Raw genomic sequence first — 25,939 nt, forward strand, 5'->3', positions numbered from 1 at the left:
TAATATTTTCAAATACCTTTGCTGATGGCTGCCTTTTGTGTGTGTGTGTGTGTGTGTGTGTGTGTGTGTGTGTCTGTCTGTCTGTCTGTCTGTCTGTCTATTACCTCTGTCATATTGTAAATGTGTTTGGGTGATTGTGAAATAAGATCTAGAACAAGCTTTACTTTCTCCCTGGCCACATATTCCATTTGTCTGAAAGCCAAGTCCTATTGATTTGCCTGTTCTTCGTCTTCAGTTTCCTCCTGCTGTAGCTCAGAGTGCAGCTCAACCTGCGAAGTGCAAGGGAATGGCAGATACATTCATATCCTGCCATGTACAGCAAGCATGTGTGCGGGGGCAGACTGAGGGGGCTGTTGTAATCTCACTGGACTGGATGTGTTATGGAGGTTTGGAGAAGCACAGGTGGACACTGAGCTGTTCAAACCCAAATTGTATATTTATGTACATGTCCTTTTAGTAGTCTCCTTTCGTTTATGTGGAAAGGACATCTTCAATAGACCAATTTGCCATGTTGGGCAATGATTGACACAATTATTGACATAGTTAACTACAGTTAACTATAGTGGAAAGTGCAAGGAGGAAGGCAGTGCTGCAGTGGCACTGTCATTCTAGTTACTTGCATATAAGGGGTGTGAAAGGGTGTGTAGTGCCCGTTAGATGCTGCATTTTTGTTGAATTTATTGTACAAGGCTGCTTTACAAATAACCAATATCAAGATATCAAATGAATTCAGTTTATTTTCGCAGTTGATCACTCAACCCAAACATGTTGTTATCTTTGTACATAGTGCTTCATGGAGTTCTGTTCCCATATCAAAACAATGTATTCATTATGTGTTGGTTGTATTTTTCAGCTTGTGTTTTTTTTGTTTGTTTTTTTTTTTCTGATCACGAGTGCTAAAAATTAGTAATGCAGCTTTAAGGAGTAGAGCATGCTGGCAGTCCCCCTCCCCATTTCCAGTCTTTCTGCTAACTGGTCGGTGGCTGTAGTGTCATATTTAACACAGATATGAGAGTGGTATTGATCTTCACATCTAACATTTGGCAAGAAATTAGATAAGAATTTCTCCATAGTGTTGAACTATTGTGGTGAAGATGAATGAAGGATAGAATGGTGTGTAGACGATCTAAATGTCCAGATTCCAAGTAGGGTCACTGATCCAGTTACTGAATGAGGTGGTTTTGGTGTTGTCATTTCCTTTCTTTGAAGTTTTCTGGTTTATGGCCATACAGTTTTAATGAAGGAGAAAATTAGCTATAGAGATCAGAACTGTTTTCTGTACAAGGCTGTAAACATGTTTATTCCTGCTGTAAGGTTTGGCGTTTTAACATGTCACTGAGATTGACTCGCTTTAGAACCCAGCCTCAGGTAGCCTTTCCTGCAGTTTTTTGCACTTCTGTGTTGGTATAATTTTTCAGTCTTGGAGGTTGCTGCTCAGGCAAGATGAAGTGGGCAAAATGTAGTACAGCTTGGGAGTATTACACAGGAAAAAGAACAATACGAATGTAAATATTGCTTTTCTCAAATACAGCTCCAGTACATTGTCAGTGTTGTACATTGTCAAAGTCAGTACTCGATGCTTATAGTGCAAGGCGAAAGTGCAATGTCATCCATCAGTCTGATCTAGTCCCACTTACTGAGAAAAGAGGGTGTCAGCACCATAGACTGTATATAAAAATGGATGTAGACTCTAGGTCTGAAAAGTTAAGCCAATGCAGAAGTGTCTTCAACCTGCATTCTATCTAATGACCATCAAGGGGTGACTCCACTGTTTGCAAAAATAAGTCAGATTGTATTGAAGTCTATGGAAAAATGGCCCCACTTCTCACTGAATTTATTACCTCAGTAAACGTTTTCCTAATGAGTTTATCGTCTCAATCACTACTTTCAAGTCTTCTTCAATACAACATGATGTTCATGTTTAAAATTATGGCCCCATTTAGAGGAAAAGAGACGATAAAGCTTTGGTTATACTTAATTATCCCAGATTATTATTTTATTGTTGCAATTATTGGCAAATATTTGTCATCACCAGCACTTTTTGCATCAATGTTAGACCCACGACACAAACAAATTGAATTTCTTACTCCTGGAAAGAGACTACTTGCCAATGCTGAGAGGAAGGACTGGCACTGTTACTGGTGAACTCAGTCGAATTATTGCCAAAGATGAAGAGGCAGGAATACCAACCTCCGAATAGGCAGCTGTTACTCAGCTGGAGTGTAGTGACGCTACAGCTGCAACTCGACTGGAGGACAGTGCAGCTACCACCAACAGTGCTGAAACAGAGGTAAAAAAAAAACTTTCTCTGCAACTGGCCACTCTTCTGGATGTAAATGCAGTTGACTGGTGAAAGCGATCGTGCCATGATTCCCAAGGCTGGCTAAGTTGTCCAGGCAATATCTGTGCATCACAGAGAAAGCAGGGCCTTCAGAGATGGTGTTTTCTGCAGTAACAGAGCTGTGCACAATACTGCTAATTTGATACAGCACCTATATACTGCAGAAACACTGCAGAAGCACAACAGCGACAAGGCTGTGACTGCTTTTGACTTTACCCAAGGACATTTGTAGTTCTAATGTTTGCCTCATATCATTGCTTAGCCTCACTGCACACTGGACTGACTCCACTTTTGATCTGCTAGCAGCAGCTTGGCTAACAGCCTGCAGCCCCTCCTTGATCTCCTTCATCCACCGATTTTAACATGAAACTGCTTTACTGGTTTTAATCATTGGGTTTGTTTCTTTCAGTGAGGTGGACTCCCAGTAAAAACCTGCTGAACAATGAACACTGAAGGAATCCTAACCTAAAAATAAAGCAACAGTGAGTTGTTTAACAATGAACATCTTTTTTTTCTAATTGTTTTGATTGAGAGACCCCTAGTGACAGAAAAGTGCCTTGAACTTTACATAGCTTTGAAAATGAAATGTAAATGTTATCATCCTTACTTCATCTTTACTTAGAATAAAAATCCAGCCTCAAAAATGTGTCATTATAGACAACTTAAGATGATGTTGTTGAGCAGTAGAAGCAGAAGCAGCAGCAGTAGCAGCACAAATTAAGAATAAAAGCAGTTCATCTGAGTACTGATCTACCTGGTACCCTAAGGAACATAACAAAATGGGGATTTTCCACATTTATTAATCATTATGTTCATTTTCGTGTCATCACAGAAAGTGTTGCATAACTGTAATTTTCATTGTAACACGGTGGATTTATTGTTAATCTGCGGGAAGACAGACCTGCTCAAAAGCCCTGAATTCTGTCCTTAAGTTGAAGTGACAGGCATTGTGTCAAGGCAACCAGATACGCAACCAGTCATGTGATCAAGACTTTAGCTAAATCTGTGGGTAGACTTGTGATTCAGATCTTAGACTGTGATTCTACCTAAAAAGATTTTGATATGATCTTTTGGCCAGATCACCCACCCCTCTGTAGATGTGTTTTCGTGAGGACCTAATTACATCCACCATGATTCAGTGTTATAAATCAATGTGATTTTGAGTTCATGGGGCGGGCTATACTTTATATAGGCACTCTATCTGCATGTGCATGTCTGTTTTTGTTTCTTACAAAACCTTGCTGCGCTGAGCTCTGTTCAGACAAGGTCTGGCTTTTTGACTCTTCATGCCTTTGAACTGTTGTGCATATGCTCACGTGGTTGGATTTGTTTTCACCTCTCTATATAAAATGTATTAGCTATATAACCCCAGAGACATCTTTAGATATGAAAGGAGAAACAAATAGCTTATTTTAGGACAGTGCAATACACATTCACTAGTGCTTAACAAGGCCAGAACACTAAATGTGTTTAAAAAATAAATAAATAATAAAAAGAAAAGAAGGGAAAGAGAGTTATGTGAGAGATGATAAGTGGGAGAGGGTCTCTTTTGCTGTTCATTTTGTGTGCATCTCCCTCCCCCTTGGAGTTGTCCCCAAAATGGCCTCTATTCTCGTGGAAGTGAAAAGACTTTGTTGAGCCTACTGGTAATTTGAGCTGGTATTCATGGCCAGAGGAACGAACAAGGAAGGGCGGTGGGGGAGGAGGAGGTAAAGAAAGGCTTTCCTTCTTTGTTTGGAATTTACCTCCCTAGTTCACCGTCTGGTTCTTTTGGAAGAGGCCCAAATAGTGACTCCCTTTGTGTGTTAGTTAGGAGTGAGGTGGCTATTTTTGTGAAGCAGCAATCATCCACAGAGAAAAGAAACAGTGGTTTTTGAAAAGGCTCTGGATGGGGCACCAAAGGATCCACTCAATGTCATCATGACTAAATATGTTATAAACCCTAAAATCTGTAACCCAAATCTGCCATCCAGTTTCTCTCTCTCTCTGTATATCCTCGTTTGTATATTTTTATTCTTATTGAAGTGATTTGAGTTATAGCAGAATGTTCTGCTTTTGTAACCAAAAGCTAACTGCCATTTCATGTCCGTACCTACCAATGTGTATCCAGCTGAATGGGGCTGACATTCACTGTTTGACAATGAGCATGGTTGAACTGACCTTGACATTATTGGAAGTCCCCAGCCTTGCTGAGGTTACCTTGGTGCTGAAGAGGGAAGCCAGTAGTTGCTGTAACTAGGGGACCACTACAGACATGTCATGCATCTTGTTGCTCTTAATTCAGGTGGTTGTCTCTTAGTAAACTGGCCTGTGTTTGAGTAAAAGTAAGAGAATATTTGCTTTTATGAACCTGTATTGAATCTAATCAGATTGGTGTCTATGAAGTAACATATTTGCGTGTGTTTGCCTCGAGGATGACCTTGCTCTAAGCTAAATCCTTTCCTTAATGTGTGAACAGAGCACAGGAGGGCCTGTTCCTTTTTCTGCAGCGTAGCTGCTACGTCTAGCTCCGTGTCTGCCTGGGTGGCTGAGTGAGGAAGGAGCAGGGGATTGTGGGTCAGTGTTTCAGCAAAGTATGGTCACATGATAAGAGGCTGGGATGTTGGATGACTCACCCCTCTAGGCGTCTGTGAGGAAAGTGCCTCCTGCTGGTTCTATTTATTAGTGCATCCTTATGAGAGACCGGGTGTAAGCAGAGCTGTAAAGCCCCTGGTTGTTTTTTTGCTCTTTAAATAGTCCCCCCCGACACATTCTGGAAGCCTCTGTGTGGATGAGACATGCCTGTTGCACTTTGTCCATTGAATAATCACTTTAGATGCAGGCAGATGAGAGCTCTCTGCTGCTTCCCACTGAAGAGCCATCATTGTCAACATGAGTCAGCAAATTTGGTTCTTCATTTGGTGTGGAAGGATAGTTTCCCTGTGTAGTTTTGGGGTTACGCGGTCTTGACAAAGCCTCTGTCAATGTCATTGACTTCTGCTAAAGGAGCCCTGTTTAGTGTGAGTGCTTCCGTTTGTGAACAGGCCCTCATTTTCTGTTTCAATTGAGTTAACAGTCAGTTAGGAGGACATAACTGCAATGTTCCTGACTAATGACTATCTGATGGCTAATTTTGATTTAAATAATGCAGTACGTGGATTTCATTAAATCATAGACACTGAATCTGATCCTTAATCTTAACCTTTTTGAAAGCTCTTCAATGACCAACTTTTTCATTTTTCAAGTGTACCTGTCCCCAAAGTAGCCTATTATTGACAAACTAACTCTATCCCTCATAAATCCCACAGTGTTTTTTATGGAAACAGACTTTGCTGCTTATCATTTAAACCAAGTGTCATAAAATAGCATGGTTAGGGTATCGCAGAAGTCTGAAAAAACATACTAGTTGATCTAAGTCTATAAATAATGTATTTCATTGCCTTATTAATCCCAAAGTTTCCCTCTGAAATACTGGTAGCTCTCTTCATATGAAACCAATTGTTTTATTTGGTTGCTCATGCTTTGTTATGGTTTACTTAATAATTGTTTTTGTCTTGAAGATCTTTTGTCGTTTTTGACGAATATTTCTTTGAAATTTTACGCATTTAATCAAATTAGTCGCTAAATTTAATGCTAAATGTGAATAAACATGACATGTATTACACAGAATATGAGCTATCAGGGTCATCAGTCTGATATTTATTAGTTGCACAATTAAAGTTGTTGTTGAGGTGCAGGTTTTTTCCGTCATGCTTCATTACACATGCTGAGTCATCTAGCAGGCTGTTTGACTGTATCCAGGCTGTGTATGTGTGTAGAACTAACTTTGACTCTCTATGTTGCCCTTTACCCTCAGGTCCCCCATGACCGTGAGCCGTGCGCAACGGCTCGGTGGCGCCCCACCTCTGGAGTGGTCTGTTGCTATAGTTAGGGCCTTGTGATTACTCTGCTCACCTCTCCTCCCCCCCCCCCATCCCATCCTGTCCCTTCCCCTCCCCTCCCCCTCCTCCCCCCCCGTTCCCCCCTCCCACGCGCCGCTGTCCTGGACGTCATGAGCATAGTAATCGCGCTGGGAGTCACCACACCTGAAACGTCTTACTCAGATATGGCTGCTGGATCAGAGTAAGTACTCTCTACCAGTTAGGTGGGACCCATATAGTTGTTCTGTCATCTTTAAGAAAAAATCAATTTATTTACTACAAGGGTCTTTTCTTTTTTTTGTTTTGCCTAGATACAACATTTTACTCTCCAACCTACTTACTGACATCTGTCGATGCATTAGCACTGATGAAATAGAGACAGTGTCAAGGTTGTAAACAAACTGCTGCTGTGATGCAGAATGCTGATCCAAATGAAACAAACAAACCTGACTGCAAAAAAACAAAAAGGTGAATTTTGAAGTTAGAAACAGAAATGCCCCATGGTACCAAACAACTAGTGACCTATGGCCAACTCTGCATTGTACATGCTCACAGTTTTTAAATGTTATGAGATTTCAGAGTACTGCACATGATCTGGTCAAACTAAGGGTTTATGATAGCCCAGGAGTTCATCATTACAACATAGTTCACCACTGAAATAAGTTTGGTGAAAAAATATCATCATAACATAATCAATGGCCAAAACTTCAGAAATAAGTATTGCATATTTTCCTTTCTTGTTGCATCACAGGAATTCAGTTTAATAAAAAATATCTTAGATTAGACTTAACAGAATTCAGTAGTTTTTCCCCATTAGAAAATGAATTGTAGTACAACTCTTTTGCCCAAAGTGGCACAATATGTTCATGCAACATTGCTCGGCCTGATCCAAAGAGATGGGTAGTGCAGTCCATCAAAAACTAAACTTTACAGAGTGAAATAAAGAAAATACAGTATTTGATGTTTCAGTCAGCCTGGCTACACATGTACTGAAAACCCTCTTTTAAGTGAAGCAATATAACCCTAATCCCTGTGTAGGGGTGGATGATTAACAGAAATACCACTACTAGCCCTCTGTCTTCCCCATCAGAATCACTTTGAAAATTCAGAAATTTGACCAGTGACCCAGTTTTGCTCTCCCAACATGGAGAGCATGTTGTCCTCACTTTTATTTTACTTTTGTTTATCAGGGAATTTGCAAGGCTGTTGCAACTTGATTTGAAGCTACCCGTACTTGTTATATGATAGTTTCGTAGTTGTACTAGGTGCAGTGTGTAACTGGGCTGTGCAACTGCATATTGTGCCAAATTGAATGAAACAGCAATTTTTATTTTGTAAAAGTTCCAGAAATCTTGTAATCACTTGCACATTTCGTCCAGTGTGACAACCTACCCTCAGGAGTCTCATTATCATCTCTGTAATTTTTTAAAATTGTGGTCACTGTTCATCCTATATAATCCAGGCCTCTCTCTGTGAAAGGGAAGTACACGTGCATCTCCACATCAGGCCCTAGCTGTTCTGAGCAGTGTCTGAAGAAATGTACACAGACAGCCTAAGAGCACTTGTTGCTTCTGTGTAGGTAATTTTACTTAGGGGACTGAAGTTATGTGGAATCCACTTTGCCTCTCTCCCATCCACCCTTGTTCATGGGCCCCTTTATTTTCCTCCACTACTCAGCCAGCAGGACTTATATACACTGCCTCTGCAGAGATAAACAAAATCTCAGGAATAAATGTAACATTTTGTCAGTTTGATACTTTTAACTTTCAAGTTTGCTTCAGCTTTAGAGGACAAGGGGGAAAAGGCAAGGTTATTCTCTGTCTAGCCAGACCTCAGCTAAAGGGCAAAAGGAGTTGCATAACATAATGGCTGCCCACATTCCATTTCCCAAATTGCAGCTCTCCCATGCTGGAGAGCAACTTGAGCATCTTGGTGCCATCTAGTGACTAATGTGTATTATTAAAACAATTAGTAACATATATCCTGTTGTGGAAAATATCTACTCATGTATAAATGAAATTTTTGTTTTATCTTTATTCCTTAAGTAATATATATATTTTTATTAAATCTATTTATTTATTTATTTTCCCAGCCCTGAGTCAGTTGAAGCAAGCCCTGCCGTGAATGAGAAAAACTACAACCACAGCTGTGGGAGCGCTCAGAGTCATGGGTATCGAGGACTACCATATGCTGTGAGTTCATACTTCTCTTTTCTCATCAGTTCTAATCATAGCATGTTGTATAGTACAAAAGAAGAATTCCTCTCTTAGTTGGCTACAGTTGTGAATATTTTGAAAGGTAAAATAATAAATCAGTCTAATCTATCCGACCATTTCTTTTTTTCTGATCTTTTCAAGTTTCTTGTTCTATTAAAATAGCACAGCAAGAGTAAAACTAAGAATTAGTTCTAGGTAGATTAAATTCATGAATATCTATCCTACTATTAGTCTTCTGTATCCACAGACTACTTCTGTTATTAGCTGTACTGTTTCACATACCTGTTTTTTTGCCCCATTTTCATTCGTCTCCGTTTTCCGTTTCCCTTTTTGCCTGAACACCCGTTGTTTGAAGATGCAACAGTCTTCCGTTGTGTGTTGTCAGGATCACAACTATGGCGCACCCCCTCCCCCCACCCCACCCGCCTCCCCGCTCTCCCAAACCATCATCCCTCGCATGGATCTCAATGGCGTGCTACTTGGCTCCCGCTATCACGAAACCCCTGAGGACAACTCAGCTGACAGCGACAGCTCCTCAGAGGAGGATGGGGCCATGGCCAGCTGGTGTCACTGCAGCCTGACGCCGGATGGTTTGCTCATCAAATGTGACAACTGCAGGTAAGAGATTGGAAAACCTGAGCAGTCTGCTTCCTGAAGCACTTTGTTGTTTTACTGTCCCAACATTCCTGGCTGTGGGATCAACTGCATGTATTCATTATAACCTGTGTTTCTAAAAAGTGTGAATGTCCATGATAAAATATGCTAATGCCACTGGTAACAGCAAAGACTGGCATTGACAGAACTAGAAAAACTAGACGATCAATTTAAAGACTACTGGCAATTTTAAGGTTTTTCATTATTTCAAATGTTTTAAACAGAGCAAACAATCTGTGAGACCACTTTTCAGTAGAGTTGGGATAAATAATCTGTGAAACTGTGTGAAAGAATCTACCTTAAAACTTGTTGGTTTTGAGTGAACATTGGTAAAAATTATTTCAATTGATTTTTGCACTTGACTTGTGACTATTTGTTTGAAGTGCTGATTTGTTTTATTATTATGTTTGTTGCAGGGGACTTGTCAGGAGGAAAGGAACAGAAGGCCAACACAGAAAGACAGAAAATGTCTCAGGTATTCTTTTCATGTTGTTGGTCATTCAGGCTTTGGAAAATTTAAAACTATGCTTCATTAAGCACATTACTGATAGATATTCTTTCCCCATGATGTCTGATTAATATACCTGTGTTTTCTTGGTAGCTGGAGAAAGCAGTGCCACAGAGAGTGGTGATGAAGAGGTGTCGCCCTCCACCATCTCCTACACTGCCACCCAGCATACACCCACCAGCATCAAACTCACTGTCAACCGAGTCAAAAGGAGCAAATCCAAAAAGAGGAAGAAGAGCACAGAGAAGGCCCGTGGAATGACGAAGGGCAAGAAAGTCAAGGTACATAAACTGTTAGAAGCAGAGTGGTTTAGTATAAGTCTAAAAATTCGTTGACAGATTTAAGAAAATGATAAATGCAAAAATTAAGGCCCTGTATGGAACATTTATGTTCTTTGTTACAAGCTCACCACATTGAGAACACCTCAGTTTTGTTTTTGATTGTAGAATAGTAGTTGCTTAATCTGTCATTGAGTATTGTATTATATTCATCTTCCTTATTCCAGGCTTTCAGAGAGGGTTCTAGGAAGTCCATGAGGATGAAGGTAAAACTAGACATAACATGTCATTTATATGTAGTTATGCATTACACAGTACTATTAGCCTCATGCTTCCCCTTTTGTTTAAAGAAAAACTCTCATAACATGCTCCATCTTTTCTTCTGCATAGAACTCAACAACAGATTCCAGCGTACTGGATGAAAATACAGCAGAGGGCTGGGAGAGCAGGATCCGCCAGTGGACAGACCAGTATGAAGAGGCTCTTGCAAACCAGTATAGTGCTGATGTCCAGACACTGCTGCAGCTTCACCGTGCTGCCAGCAACACTGCCTCAAAGACTGAGAGTGGCACCACAATGCCTTCCTCCACCACACAAATCCACACCTCAGTCGACGCCATGGACACCATCAACCGTACTGAGCTGGCCTGTAACAACACAGTGCTTGGCTCACAGATGCAGGTTAGCCGTGTTAGCAGTACTTTTGTACCAAATTATATATTGGTTCAATTTACATGTCAAAGTGCTTGCATGTGTAACAGTTCTATTGCAAGAGATGCAATGTGGTCAACTAAATTAAACCCGTAATAACCCCTAATAATGCATTATATGAAAACATTTTACTGACTGATAGAAAATCAAAGAGGGCAAGCTAGCCTTTTTCCTCACTAAGTATAGTCTAGTTCATCAGATAACATTTACATTAACAAATACATTTTAGTTACTAGTTTTGTGGGCATGTGTTGTCTGTATGTCAAATGACCTGTCACAGTTCTGTAGCCATGTCATGATTGTTTTATTGTTAGCCTGCAGTTGCAAATAAATGCTTTGCGATTGCTTTTTGTAGCTCCAGTTAGGGCGGGTAACGCGAGTGCAGAAACACAGGAAGATCCTCAGAGCAGCCAAGAACCTGGAACCAGACACACTTATCATTGAATATCGGGGAAAAGTCATGCTTAAACAACAGTTTGAAGTCAACGGGCACTTCTTCAAAAAGTAAGATCACAGTTTATAAGTGATGGGCTATAATAAGTATGGAATTTGTGTCAAAGACAGATGGATGAATTCTCAAGGTCCATATTCGCTCAATTTTATTTTTGGAATATAAAATAATTGTTTTTGACACTATTGTCTCTTTATTTTTCCAGACCCTACCCTTTTGTGCTGTTTTACTCAAAATTTAATGATGTAGAAATGTGTGTTGATGCACGCACCTTTGGAAATGATGCACGCTTCATCAGGAGGTCCTGTACGCCCAATGCTGAGGTCAGCCATGAAGCTTTCTTAAATTTGAAGACATGTCACTAATGGAGAAAATGTTGTTATATAGAGTTTTGTCAGTGTTCTGTCTTTCTGTCTTTTTAGCTAAGATCAATTTTCCATCTGTACCTGTCGACAGGTCCGGCATATGATTGCTGAGGGTATGATCCATCTGTGTATCTACGCTCTCAATCAAATCACAAAGGATGCTGAGGTCACCATTGGATTTGACTATGAGTTCAATAGTTGGTCAGTACTGATCCTAATCCTACACCTTTTACTTTCCACCGTTTGAACCAGCCACTAAAAAGCAACACAAGTCAAATCTTCCATGCAAACAACAATGATATCAAGTGGTAATGGACCAAATCCTGTCTAGAAATGTACAGTAGATATTAACACATTACATATAGTTATCAGACATGAAGCAGGTATTAGTTTTCTGTTTTACCTGAAACCTTGTTGCTGTTCCATTCTCTGGCATTTTCTCCAGTGTAATCTTGTCCTCTCTTGGTAACAAACCACCAGTAATTACAAAGTGGACTGTGCCTGCCATAAGGGCAACCAGAACTGCCCGGTGCAGAAGCACAACCTGAGCCCCAGGGAGAGCTTCCTGAGTCCCCCCTCCCTGCTGCCTCCCTCTCCTCTGGTTGGTGCTGAGACCCGACGGAGAAAAGCTCAGAGGAGGGAAATGGAGGGCTGCCTGGCCAGTGACAGCCACCAGACCCTTGACGAGCACCAGGATGCCAAAGAACTGCAGGGGACAAGTGACGCAGAGGTCTGTGTCTAACTAAAATGAACAGATACACCTTATTTGTGTAAAAACTAAAGTTAAGCAAAGATATCAGGCCAATAATAGCTTTAGATTAAGCTCTATCAGATATTTTATGTGGCAACAAACAGACAATATAGTGTACTAAACACATACCAATGGTATCCAAACATTTTACTGCTGGGTAAGATGTTTTCTTCATGTGCTGCTGTGCAATTGCAATTAGGAGAGACTGCTGGATGAGGTGAAGGTGGAAGAGGGAGAAGATGGAGAGGTGGATGAAAATGGGGTCAGCATCACCAGTAAAAGAGTAGGCCATTTTAACTATTTTCCAATACAGCTGTCATACAAATCCAACATACTTTTCCTTCATATGTATGTTCTGTGTGAGGTAATTCTCTCACACTTATCACTCAACTCTTGTGACTGCCTATTCATGTAGACATTTAACAGCCTGGAAAGGAGGCGGAGGAGAGTGGGAGGAGCTGAGATAAAGGAGGAGGGTGTGGAAACTGAGGACGGGCCAGGTGATCCCACAGGGAACAACCCCATGCCACACAACACAGGAGTTGGAGTCAGCACACGACGTACCACCTATGTCATGGTCAGCGACAGAAAGAAAGCTGTTTGATCTGTATCTATTAAAGTGATTCTTCGGGTTATATGACATGGGGCTGTATGAGGTACTCTTCCATAGTCACCACCACCTGCAGTAGGTCTAGGTTGGTGTGCTCCCAATTTGGAGAAGCAGGCAGAAGTACTGACACACAGAAGCCAAGCAGTGTACTGCTGTGGACGGGGACAGCAGGAAAAAGTATTTCAGAAGTATTTGAACCATTTAAAAAATGCCCACCTAAAAACGACAAGATAAAGTGGGGTCGGGGGTCCCCCCAGCTTTCCCGCTGCTGTGCTCTGCTCTCCTCCACTTTGTTTAACAACTCCTCCCTGTCTAATGTTACTTGTCTAATAAGATTACATTAAAAGTGCGAGTAACGTAACGCTAACAGCGTTACATAGTTTACACTCACATCACATCTGATTACAAGTGTGAACAAATACTATTTTTTACCTAACCATCATCATTTACGAGTCAGTAAAAGGCTTATGATAGGCTCCCTGACTAGCGTCTTCTTCATCTGTTGTCTTTCTCTTCTTAGAGAAGTATCTGAACAAGCTCATCTGAAAATGCAGTCAGCAGTTAATACATAATGACATGTAGATATTAGCTTAATGCTATCAATTAGTTTACCCAAGTTAGCGTCACTGAGTTGGCTAATAAGTCTACCTTTTCTCCGGTAATTTGCTACCTTATTCCTCACGACTACACTTCTCTGACTCTGACCTGGTGCCTGACGTGATGTCACTTTCAAGGCCGCGCTCTCGCGAGTAATTAATTAATTAATTAAGAAAGACATTTGAAGGCGTGGCGGCTATGATTTAGCAGTGGTGGGCACTGCTAAATGAATGTAGAGGAAACACTGCAGCTTCTGTGCTGGTATTCCTTCCTGCTTCTCCAAACTGGGAGCATGCTCACTCAGCCCTACTGCAGGTAATCAAGTAACTATTACAAAACTAACTATGTACCTCTACCTAAGTACCTCATACAACCCCATTTCAAATAACCCAAACCATCACTTTGATTTGTGGTTTTTTTTTTGTGTGTTTTTTGGTGTCATCTTTCTGGTGGCATCTAATTACTGTATTCTATTTATACGCTCTGTTAAAGGAAACACCATCTATTGAAGAAAAGACCTCATTACCCTACTTGACTACCCCAGTTGCTCCCCCTAAACCTGCACGACCAACTAAGCCTCGGGCCAAAAGCCGGATCTCTCGCTACAGGTCAAGCTCATCACAGCGGGCTCGGCGGCAGCGTCAAGCCCTAGCACAGCAGGCGGCAGCAGCTGCTGCAGCTGCAGCATTGGCAACAGTGCCATCATCAACTGAGCAGGGGGCTGCTCTGGACGAGGATGGATCTCAGGGTCCCTATGGTGCCGAACACGGCCATGGAGAGAGCAATCTGGGGGGTCATATTCTAGATGGAGATGGCCAGGGTCTAAACTGCATAAATAGAGGAAACTTGCGCTACCCTAAGACCAAGAAGGTTAGAGGACATTAGACTTTGTAGAAATTATTTGTAGATTTTTTTTCTATTCTATGGTCAAATCAAGCTTTCCTAATCATGTGTTATTTTGTATATTCTGTGCAATGCCACAGTACCTTGTGACAGAGTGGCTGAATGACAAGCTCCCTGGAGGGGAGAAGGTCCACCAAGAGGTGCCTGTTGAACGCCTATTGCGGATAACCACTGACCCCACGGTGCTGGCCACCACCCTCAACATGCTGCCAGGCCTCTCCCACTCATCGCTTATTTGCACCACACCCAGACACTACGTCCGCTTCGGCTCTCCCTTCAACCCTGAGAGACGCAGGCCCCGCCCCCTCCAAATGGATGGCACTTATGGCTGCTACAAAAAGGTAAGGTTTCCAAAAAGGAAAAAAAGTGATGCAGCAAGGTGCTGTAAAAAGATGAAATATTTGAATAAAAGATATATACAAATATGGCCATCCTCTGAGAATTTGCATTGAGTGCCAGTGCTGTGACAAGCCTCTCTGCCCATCTTTAAACATAAAATCAAAAGCTTAACAGGAAATGTCTAAAATATAGTTACATTATTTTTAACTTGAATTATTCCCTTTATAAAGTCTTCAAATTTTGTCCATCCATCTGCTTATCTGGGTTGGGTAGCGGTGGAAGCAGGCTAAGCAGAGAATTCCAGTTATCCCTCTCCAGAAGGGAAAACACGTTTGACTTTCAATTTTCAATTCAGTTCAATTTTATTTGTATAGTGCCAAATCATAATATACATTATCTCGAGGCACTTGACAGGGTAAGGTCGAGACCTTACTTTGTTATAGAGAAAAACCCAACAGTTCCCCCCTAACCCAAAGAGCAAGCACTTGGTGACAGGGGGGAGGAAAAACTCCCTTTTAACAGGAGGAAACCTCCAACAGAACCGGGCTCAGGGTGGGCGGCCATCTGCCTCGACCGGTTGGGTTTAGGAGGAGAAAAAGGGGGAGTGGTGGGAGGAGAGAGGAGAAAAGAGAGAGAGAGACCAGGATTGTTGGTGTTATCAATAATAATGATAGATAACAGTGGTTAATAGTAATGATTAGTCGTGGTGGATCTTGATCCTGCTCGAGAGAGAGAGATCGAGAGAGAGATCGAGAGAGAGATCGAGAGAGATCGAGAGAGAGACAGACAGACAGACAGACAGACAGACAGACAGACAGACAGACAGACAGACAGACAGACAGACAGACAGACAGATCATGGGAATCCCCCAGCAGTCTACCTCTATAGCAGCATAACTAAGGGATGGTTCAGGACATACCCGAGCCAGCCCTAACTATAAACTTTATCAAAGAGGACAGTTTTAAGCCTGATCTTAAAGGTAGGGAGGGTGTCCGCCTCCCAAACCCACACTGGGAGCTGGTTCCACAGGAGAGGAGCCTGATAGCTGAAGCCTCTGCCCCCCATTCTACTCTTACAAACTCTGGGATCCACAAGTGCATTTTAGAGAGCGAAGTGTCCTATTGGGGAAATAGGGAACTATAAGCTCTTTAAAGTACGATGGTGCCTGACCACTAATGGCTTTGTAGGTGAGGAGAAGGATTTTAAATTCTATCCTGGATTTTACAAGGAGCCAATGCAGAGACGCTAACACAGGAGAGATGTGATTTTGTTTCCTAGTTCCTGTCACTACTCGTGCTGCAGCATTTTGGATCAATTGGAGGCTTTTTACTGAATTTTTGGGACATCCTGACAATAAAGAATTACAGTTGTCCAGTCTTGAACTTGAACTAGCTTTTCAGCATCCTTTAGGCACAGAATGGGTCTAATTTTTTAGCAATATAGCGCAGGTGGAAGAAGGCTGTCCTAGAGACTTGCTATATATGTGAAGTAAAGGACTTTGTGCCGAGGATGCAGACGCAGCTCTCACTTTGGTTGTACAGGCACCGAATGGCCCATAGCAATGGGTTCGATACCCGATACTCCCACAGTACCCCCCACACAGCCCCCTGGGGGACACAGCCATAAGCCTTCTCCAAGCCCACAAAGCACATGTGGACTGGCTGGTCAAACTCCCATAACCCCCCTAGAACTCCCGCAAGAGTAAAGAGCTGGTCCACTGTTCTATGGCTAGGATGGAACCCGCATTGGTCCTCCTCAATCTGAGGAATCAGAACCTCCTTTCCTCCTTTCTGCCGTAGACTTTCCCAGGGAGGCTGAGCAGTTTAATACCCTGATATTTGGACCACACCCCTTTTTGAAAATGGGAGCCACCACCCCAGTCTGCCACTCCACAGGTACTGTACCCAACCTCAATGCAATATTGCACAATCGTGTCAGCCATGACAGGCCAACAATCTCAGGGCGTATCTCATGCACACCTGGCTCCTTGCCATGAAGGAGCTTCTTAACTACCTCAGTGACCTCTGCACGGGTTATGGGTGAGACTTCCCTCGAGTCCTCCGACTCTGCCTTCTCCACGGACGACATGTCAGTTGGATTCAGGAGTTCCTCAAAGTATTCCTTCCACCACCCAATGACATTGTCAGCAGTTCTCCTCTCCGGCCGAAAACAGCCTGGGCCAAGCTCTGCTTCCCCTTCCTGAGCTGCCAGAGGGTTTGCCAGAATATCCTTTAGGCCAAATGAAAGTCCTTCTCCATAGCCTCACCAAACTCCTCCCTTTTGCTTCTGCAACTGCTGAGACTACATCCCTTCTGGCCACCTGGCACCTATCTGTTACTTCAGGGAGACCCCTGGGCAAACCAGGTCCTAAAGGCCTCCTCCTTCAGCTTAACAGCCTCGCTCACTGACGGTGTCAACCAGTGGGTTCTTGGGTTACTACCTCGACAGGCACCGACAACCTTGAGGGAACAGCTCTCAACTGCCGCTTCTGCAATGGAGGCTTTGAACATGGCCCACTCAGACTCCATGTCCCCAAACTCCATAAGACCATAAGGATTGGAGCCGGAGGTGTGAGTTGAAGACCCCACAGACAGGGGCCTCCGCCAGACATTCCCAGTTCACCCTCACTGCGCGTTTGGGATTACCAGGTCTGTCCGGTAGCCTTCCCTGCCTACTGCTACATCTCACCACCAGGTGGTGATCAGTTGACAGCTCTTCCCCTCTCTTTACCCCAAGTGTCCAAAACATACGACTGCTAATCTGATGAAACAACCACAAAGTCGATCATTGATCTTTGGCCTAAGGTGCTATGGTACCAAGTACACTTATGAGCTATCTTATTTTGGAACATAGTGTTTGTTATGGCCAAACTATGACTAGCACAGAAGTCCAATAACAAAGCACCACTCAGGTTCAGATCAGGGAGGCCGTTCCTCCCTGTGTGTGTTTGTGTCTGTGTGTGTGTGTGTGTGTGTGTGTGTGTGTGTGTGTTGTGTGTGTGTGTGTGTGTGTGTACTTGTACTTGCTACATCGTAAGGACCAAAAAAAGTATTTTACTAACAGAGTGAGGACATTTTGGGAAAGTGAGGACATTTTAGCCGGTCCTCACTTTGTGAGACACCTTAAAATCACACTTTGAGGGTTTAGACTTGGTTTTCGAGTTAAGGTTAGAATTAGGTTTAGGTTAAGGTCAGGGTTAGGGTTAGGGTGAGGCACTCAGTTGTGATGGTTAAGGTTAAGGTAAGGGGCTAGGGAATGCATTATGTCAATGAGTGTCCTCACAAAGATAGAAGTACAGGTGTGCGTGTGCGCGTGTGCGTGGCACACCATGTTACTTCTTCACCATCTTAGTTAAGGGAGTTATTTTGCCCTTCCACTGCTCAGCTCACGTTTTGGGATTTTCATGGTGCACAATTATTGTCCCTGCTCTCTCAAAGCAGCAGTTGTGTTATGTGACTGATGTGACTGGAGTGTCATGTTTTCACCCTGACCATTCAGACTAGGTTTGGAGTAGGAGGGGCCTGCAGCACAGTTTCTGTTATTCTATTTTTAAATTAGTAAATACTGAAGCTGTCCACTTCGTTGCTTTACTTTCATGTAATACATATACAAATGTCAATTAGATGCATAAGAAATAAAAGAAAATATAATCAGATATAATAACCATCTACTTACAGTGATAAATTTGACCTGTACAGTTGTGATCACTATAAGCGGTTTCCACTGTTTGTCAGTTTCTGTTTTTAACCAGACATTACTATTATTTTGATGCAGCGATGGATAAAGCAGGTGGAAGATGAGAGCTGTTCAGCCAGCATGGAGGATGGGACAGAGTCCACCTCCTCCCAGCAAAGTACCAGTAGCAGATCCACCCCCAACCCCCTGTCCAGCGGTACGTACACACCTACCTCCATCAGGATGATGCATTTACTGCTGCATTTTCTAAAATCACCAAAGCGGGAAGAAGATATATAGATCTTATCTTACAAAGAGGCAAGAAAAAGTAGATGAAGCCTTTGGAATTACCTGGTTTTCTGTGATGAACTGATAAGCAAAAGATCCACAAAGCCTAACATTTGCCATCATGATATTGTCATATGTGTATTAATATGTTATCAATATCTCATTTTTTCAATATCACTGTGGCACCCCAGGTTCGCATTCTTTTAGCAAACTGAATGTTTGAGTATTTTGTAAAAGTCAAAGACGCTTGAACTCAAACCTCCAATCGGCTACACTGATGTATTCAGTAAGAACAATAGTTCTCATTATTAATTGTTTGTTCTTTTTTTCATATGTATTTTCTTTAAAATCCCAGAATTCAATGCCCCGTTTAAGAAACGCCGCTCCAAGTATATGGCAGAGATGACACCAGCACCCCCTGACCACCTGCTTCGCCCGTTGTCACCCATCACACCACCACTTCCAGAGGACTCCCTCCACCCACTGCTGCACACCCCCTGTGGCTCCCTGCTGCCCAATGGCCTTGCCTACTCACCCATGCCCTCACTGCCTGCCAGCCGCTGCAACACACCTTTGCAATTTGAAGTAAGGGCATAACAACATACACCTACATCCACAAATACAGTTTGCGACACTGTTTTGTTTGTCAGACCTCACAAATGATGTGTTTACATCTGTGATGCCACCATCTTGACCAGTCTGACGTGGTATACAAATCCAACATGAACATAGTCCAGGACGACTTAAGTTAACTGTTGTTGCATGAAATCTGTTCTAAATGAAAATCTTTTTCCCTGGTTATAAGTGAAGTCTCTGTCAGTCGTCTTAGCTTGTGTTCACATGTGATATATAATATGGCTCCACACTTGGGACAGCCAAAGCCGGAGGCATATTGTTTTCGGGTTGTCTCTTCTGATTGTCAACCAGGACTGACAATCTGTACGTTAACGGTCAGTGTTACCTCACAAAACACCTCTTAGCCATTATTCAAGACTTAACACAGCAATTATGACATTATGAATTTCACACAAATGGTTATTATTTTATATGACTCTGGATAAACAGGGATGTTGTGGCAGAGGCATACAACCGCGAGATGGTAATTCTAGTTCAGGTCAGTTATTTGAATCTCTTCATGAGTTCACACCACATTGAGTGGTGTTAATTATCATTAGGGTGAGTATCAACTGGTGCGAGGACCCTATTGGATCTGTTGTGATTATTGTTATTACTCTAAACTGAAATCAATCGCATTTTGAGGGCCTAAACATGCTCAAACCTCATGTCAGGTGGTGGAAATCGTGAAAATATGCACATTTTATCTGTCTTGGAAGTAGGTGTGTCAAAATGGGTGGGTAGCACCCCCTAGAAAATTTCGACGAAGCACTACGTACCCCAGGGATTTTACCTACATGTACAGAAATTGGTAGGAACATGATACATGCCAAGAATTACGAAAAAAGCCTTTTGCACCCATACCGTAAACCCAAAAGGAAGTCAACCATATTACTGTGAGTTTATGTTGATTGGCCTGCCTGTGGCAGCACGGCAAATTTCAATGTTTTGCCATATGAAAAAAAGTTATTATTACTCAAGCACATGTTGTCCAAACTGCCCCAAATTTGATATGTTTGAGTCCTGACCTGAAGACAGCTACATGACAATATCAGTTATACTCATTGCACCATCTAATAGCAATAGAAAATATAATGTTTTACAATTCGATGTGCCCCCTCTAGTAGTTTGACCACAGCCACCACAAATTTGGTAAGAAAATACTGAAGACATTGATGATGCTTCACTATGAGAATTTTCATTTACATGAAATCTTCATGGTCTGGTTTACAGTTGATATACAGGAATATAATGTGTGTTTGGTGCATGGTCTCTGGTGCCACATGGTGGACAGTAGTAGTACAAAACATGCAATACATCATGTCCACCGCCACACAGCCCATGCAGGAAATAACATCTTACTCATAACTGGTGTCCAGTGGCCATGACAATGCACAAATGCATTTACCTGCCTCCTGGCAACCCACTGGTGCTTAACACAATTTAATCCTCTTTTCCTTTTTCTTTTCTCTTTTTTTGTCACTGACAAAAATTGTTAAGGCACTAACATACCACTACTAATAAATATTATAATAATAATAATAATTATTGTTATTACTTCTTTATTGGCATAGCACCTTTTTAAACATTGTTTATAAAGTGCTTTGACAGACAATTAAAAGGCAATGGTGGTCAAAAGCAACAGAGGGAAGACGGATAATATATTACAATGTAAAGAAAGTTTTACAAATTAATATGTGGGACACATCATGTTTGACACTGATGTTTGATAATTGTCTTTGCGTTTCTCTCCAGAACATATCATCCCCTGAGGCATCTCCTGTTCACCGGCCAGAGTCCATCTCACCTGAGGTACAGTCCCATCTTTCCACCGTTGACTCCTAATTACGAATGCAACCCAGTAAATGCTGCTGACTGCTTACTCCAATTTGATTAATCTTGTCTTCTCCATCTGTCTTTCCATTTCTCTGTCCTTTACTTCTAAACCTGCAGCCATGTCTTCAGCCAGACTTTGAAGTCCCTCGGCCTCAGTTCCCAGACCTGTCACTCTCCTCCAGCTTGGAGAGCCCTGTTGCCATGACGTCAGATGACTTTTCCCTTCCTGGATGCCCCTCAGGCCCAGATTCCCAGGGTCCATTATCTGTGGGAACCAGTTCATTAAACCCAGTGTCCTGTCCTTCCTCAGACCTCAATGCCCAGAACAGGGAGCAGGCCTTCAGGACAGAGTTCAATCTCATATACACCTGTTCACCCCTAAATGCAAACTTGGGAAACCCTGTGGCCACCGACTGCCGCCAGTCCCAGTCAGACGGAGGCTTCTCCCCTGCAGAGTCCTTCCACAGTTCCCTAAGTGGTCAGGGGCTGATGGGAGATGTGGGCCCTGGCTCCATGTCACCCTATGGTGAGCCTCATTATGGGGGAGGCTACCCAGACAGTGGCACACCTCCTCACACCAGCAACCCACCACAGAAGAGGAAGGCAAGTTCTCTGCATCTTAATGATAAGAATGTGAAAAAAGTGTTTTGCTAGATAATTTTTTTTAGGAAAATCTTAAACAGTTTCATCTATTCTTCTCAAGCACGAATGATATCTTCAAATTGAAAAGCCAAACGTCATGTGTTTTTCCCCGTGGTATGTCTGTCCATTTAATTTTTCTTAAATATATCAGTTGGTCCCTTGTATCTCGGGGGGGGACAAATCCAATAGCAACAGGCATTAAAAACGATATAACCATATAACCATTTTATGTGTATATCTGAAAATGATTTCGACTCTGTAGCTTTGACCCTCCCTCCCCCTTCCCTCTCCCTCAGTCCCCTTGCTCCCGCTCGCTGTTAGTTGACACTTTCTGCCAAGTCTCTCTTCCACTTTTCTTCCAAGGCAGAGGGCCAACCAGCAAACCATTAGTCTGCTGACAGGGAAGCCAGATTACCAGGCTATATCTGTAAGAAGTGAATACAAGCCAGTACAAAATATGGTGAATATTCTCCCTACAACTACATCTTTAGAAGTGTGCATGTAAATATTGTTTCTTTGCATCTGCATACAACACCCACCCCATGCTCCGTCAACAACTCCGTCCCCTCCCCTCCTCTAAACCTACATTAAGTTCTAACTGTACAGTTTTGAGCAGGAGTTTTGGGTTATTATGCCATTTCAATCAAATTCATCGAAGCGTGTGAAGGTTCATCCATTGTTGTCAACATAAGAGGCTGATGGATCATGTCGTATCATGCTCCATCTCATCCATGGCTCTTTTCAAACTGTGATCAATGGTCTGTGCAGCTCTACTGTGAGAATGCTAAATTTACCAGAGAATCTTGGATATCGTTATTTAGTTTTCCCTCTTAAGATGATTCATCAATCCTAACACAACAAATGTATGATATTGAGCTAATATTTTTATGCATATCGCCACAGCACTTGAGTCCACTAAAGGACTGGCTGGGATAAGGGACTGTAGTTAAATGTCATAAAAATGATTTCTAATGATGTTGGCCCAGAAAAAAGGTTTTGCCAGAAAGAGTACATTTAAAACACATGAATATGAAAGAGCAGGAACAGTCTCTCAGATCCTGTTCTTCCACAGGTGCTTTCTAGAGTTTTCAAACCTACTGTTACCAATCATGTTCACTATTAAGATTCTTAAAAAAGTACTGCTTCCAGATGAATTTACACCAGCCAAAATGTCTCCAACAGAAGTAACTGTAACTGTATGTACAATCACATGGTATGTGACATTCAGACAAAAGTCAGATTAGGAGTCAAAAATTTTAAGCATTGAAATGAGGATAAAATTCAGGATGAAGTGACTCATGGCTGAAGACCCATCTAGGCCACAGATAAAACAAAAGTGAAAGGAAAACAAGACATTATTAGAACTTGGCTTTTTTTTTTTTTTGGATTTTTGTGGATCCAGCCATTGGTTCTATCAGTTACAACAACACTGCTCTGATCTTGTCTTAAGTTGTGACTACATCACAAGGTCTTAATGGCTATGGAAACACAAGCCAGATGATCAGACAGGTTGCAAATAAGTCAAATCAATCAGAACCACTCTGGAGTAAAACCTAAAGTAAGCATGTCTGCAAAGTTGCTAACAAGCCTTTCTTACACAGGGAATCTGACTATACACAGTTACAGGTAGAGTATGTCAAAGTGGAAACACAAAGTTGGTCTGTAAACATGGCAGCCATGCCGATGGCTTGATACAAAAATGTAGAATTTGTGTCTCACGAAAAAATATATGCTGGCCAGCTCTAATAAGGTTTAACAACAGATAAAAAACTGTATATATACTGTGTATATTAGGCACATTAAAGGGACATAAAACACTGGAGTCTGTAAAGGCAGAACATATGTCCATTGAAGACAACTGTGATATTCAGATCTTGGTATTCTGACTCTGAATTCCAGTCCTCCTTATTACACTGTCTTCTGCAGTCTCATCTGCATGTAATCTGATGCTTTACAAAAATTCAGGCAAGAGCCATTCATGTCAGTATCTGACTCTGTGCTCATTATCCCACTCCCCTGCCTCCTTCATGAACCTCCTCTATTACCACAAGCCTTTTCTGTGTCATGACAACATTAACCTGGAATGAGTGCGCTCATTCTCATCATTGAGACTCGAGGTGTGTTTCTATGTTGTGTATGTTCCAACTTTCTATGAGTGTATTTATTGTTGTTTCAGCGTGGTTGCATCATGGCAGGGTGCGTTTGAAGTTGCCTGCTCTTGCGTCAAAGCATTAGATGCTGTATGTTACTAACAACACATTCAGAACACACAGCGATCTACAGTTTGCTGTATTTGGGCCTTTCTCGTGACTTGAAGTATGTTAATGAAATGGAACACAAACAAAATGCATACAGTATCATTTCCATGTTAAAGGTAATTTACATGGAGATTAAAGTGTGTTTTTTTAAATATTGTATTGAATAGTGCTAAATTCTGCGTCCAGGTGAGTTCTCTCTGGTGTGGTGCATGCGGTCTGCCCATCACTCAGTGCAGTTTTTGTGAATGATGTGATTGAGTCAGCAGCCCAGCATCAGTGTGAATGACATGAAGTTGTGTGTGCGTGTGTATATATATATATATATATATATATATATATATATATATATATATATATATATATATATATGTATATATATATATATATATATATATATATATGTATATATATATGTATATATATGTATATATATGTATATGTATATATATATGTATATATATGTGTATATATATATATGTATATATATGTATATATATATATATATATATATGTATATATATGTATATATATATATATATATATGTATATATATGTATGTATATATATATATATATATATATATATATATATATATATATATATATATATATATATATATATATATATATATGTATATATATATATATATATATGTATATGTGTATATGTATATGTGTGTGTGTGTGTGTATGTATACACACATACACACCTGTACATCACACAGGTATTTAATAGCACCTCTCCTCCCTCTGCTGCCTCAGGTGTCTTTGCTGGAGTACCGTAAAAGGAAGCAGAGCAGCGGTCGCGACTCTGAGCCGGCTAGCAGCAGCTCCTCTCTGGGCGGCACCCCCAGCCGGCCTGGCTCCTATTATAGCCAGGATTCCCATCATCACCATTCCCATCAGCAGATGCAGCCCCTGGCCTCCCCACACAGTTCCCTCTCTTCCTCAGCACACACCAATCCTATCTCACAGATAGAGGAGATCAGTCCTCCTGACCAACAGGGCCTGTCCTTGCAGTCCAGACACCAGGACAGCAACAACCAATGGTGAGAGGCAGAGAGTGATGGCTCACTACATTTAAGCTGTTTCAGTACATTTTACATCACCCTGAAGCTCTCAAGTCTTGTTTTATAAGCTGTTTAATAATGTTCAGAATTTGGTCCTGATGAGAGCTGACCAGTAGATAACCTTTTGGATTTGTATTTTTTCTAAGGATGGTTCCCACTACAGTTGAACGTCTAAGGGAAGGCCAGGGTGTTCTGGAGCGAGTGTTAAGAAGCATCAAGATGGAGCGCATTTACAAGAGGAACGATGGCTCTACACAGAAGGAATTCGGTATGAAGACATTGGAAATGTCAGAGACACTTGCACAGACCTGGGGTTGACAAAACCATGAGAAAAACTGTAGATATAAATAAACATACAATAATATTTCTAGTACCTCAACTTCTCTGATGATAAATGGAGTTGATCCACCTTTCTATGTTTTCAGAGGCAGATCGATATGAGATGCAGGCAGCAACGATGGCTTCTCCCATCAAGAGTCCACACAGATACAGTCCCTCTGTGTACTCTCAGCAGGTAGCCTGTACAAACTGTTTATGCAACTTGTTCCACCACCACCAGTGTCTGTACAACTTTTTGTTATGATATTACTATACAAGCTGCCCGATGACCATATTATCTTTCTAGTGTCTATTTCTATTTGTGTTCAAGATAGAAACTTTATTAAATGTTATTGTTAATAAGGCCATTGTTGGTTTGGATGATCATATCTTGAATCCATTTTGACATCATTTACATTTGGGATTGATGTGTTACCAAAGATGCCTGGTCAATGGTGCATTTAAATCACCACTGACCATAAGTAAAGTAATTAGTGTTTTCCGACATTACTATTTACATCAGTTTTAGTCTGTAAATGAAAGTGACTGTTGGTATGTGCAGATGACATCTTGGTTTGTCCAGTGGCATGAACACTTGCATTTTGTAACCATGAG

The 25,939-nt window shown here is 41.6% G+C and overlaps 1 protein-coding gene across 3 annotated transcripts in view; it reads left to right on the top strand.

The window, feature by feature from the left end:
- Positions 1 to 25,939, top strand: part of setd5 (SET domain containing 5) — a 35,248-nt gene that overhangs the window by 6,739 nt on the left and 2,570 nt on the right. Inside the window, exons 2-24 of one of the 3 annotated variants that reach the window (XM_071493497.1) lie at positions 6,177 to 6,442; positions 8,333 to 8,432; positions 8,812 to 9,074; positions 9,527 to 9,585; positions 9,712 to 9,899; positions 10,124 to 10,162; positions 10,287 to 10,577; positions 10,963 to 11,111; positions 11,264 to 11,381; positions 11,515 to 11,624; positions 11,904 to 12,153; positions 12,374 to 12,457; positions 12,590 to 12,751; positions 13,874 to 14,251; positions 14,365 to 14,625; positions 18,398 to 18,515; positions 18,942 to 19,171; positions 20,957 to 21,013; positions 21,155 to 21,640; positions 22,047 to 22,139; positions 24,699 to 24,985; positions 25,153 to 25,274; positions 25,432 to 25,520. In XM_071493497.1, the coding sequence (XP_071349598.1) occupies positions 6,372 to 6,442; positions 8,333 to 8,432; positions 8,812 to 9,074; positions 9,527 to 9,585; positions 9,712 to 9,899; positions 10,124 to 10,162; positions 10,287 to 10,577; positions 10,963 to 11,111; positions 11,264 to 11,381; positions 11,515 to 11,624; positions 11,904 to 12,153; positions 12,374 to 12,457; positions 12,590 to 12,751; positions 13,874 to 14,251; positions 14,365 to 14,625; positions 18,398 to 18,515; positions 18,942 to 19,171; positions 20,957 to 21,013; positions 21,155 to 21,640; positions 22,047 to 22,139; positions 24,699 to 24,985; positions 25,153 to 25,274; positions 25,432 to 25,520 (4,005 nt within the window). In that variant the 5' untranslated portion in view covers positions 6,177 to 6,371. The remainder of the gene's footprint in view (positions 1 to 6,176; positions 6,443 to 8,332; positions 8,433 to 8,811; positions 9,075 to 9,526; positions 9,586 to 9,711; positions 9,900 to 10,123; positions 10,163 to 10,286; positions 10,578 to 10,962; positions 11,112 to 11,263; positions 11,382 to 11,514; positions 11,625 to 11,903; positions 12,154 to 12,373; positions 12,458 to 12,589; positions 12,752 to 13,873; positions 14,252 to 14,364; positions 14,626 to 18,397; positions 18,516 to 18,941; positions 19,172 to 20,956; positions 21,014 to 21,154; positions 21,641 to 22,046; positions 22,140 to 24,698; positions 24,986 to 25,152; positions 25,275 to 25,431; positions 25,521 to 25,939) is intronic. The other 2 variants (XM_071493498.1, XM_071493499.1) reach the window with 2 other exon arrangements.

This window comes from Trachinotus anak, unplaced genomic scaffold, assembly GCF_046630095.1.
Source record: "Trachinotus anak isolate AG129_WGS33_773 ecotype Australia unplaced genomic scaffold, CSIRO_AGI_Tana_v1 ptg000013l, whole genome shotgun sequence".
Lineage (NCBI taxonomy): Eukaryota > Metazoa > Chordata > Actinopteri > Carangiformes > Carangidae > Trachinotus > Trachinotus anak.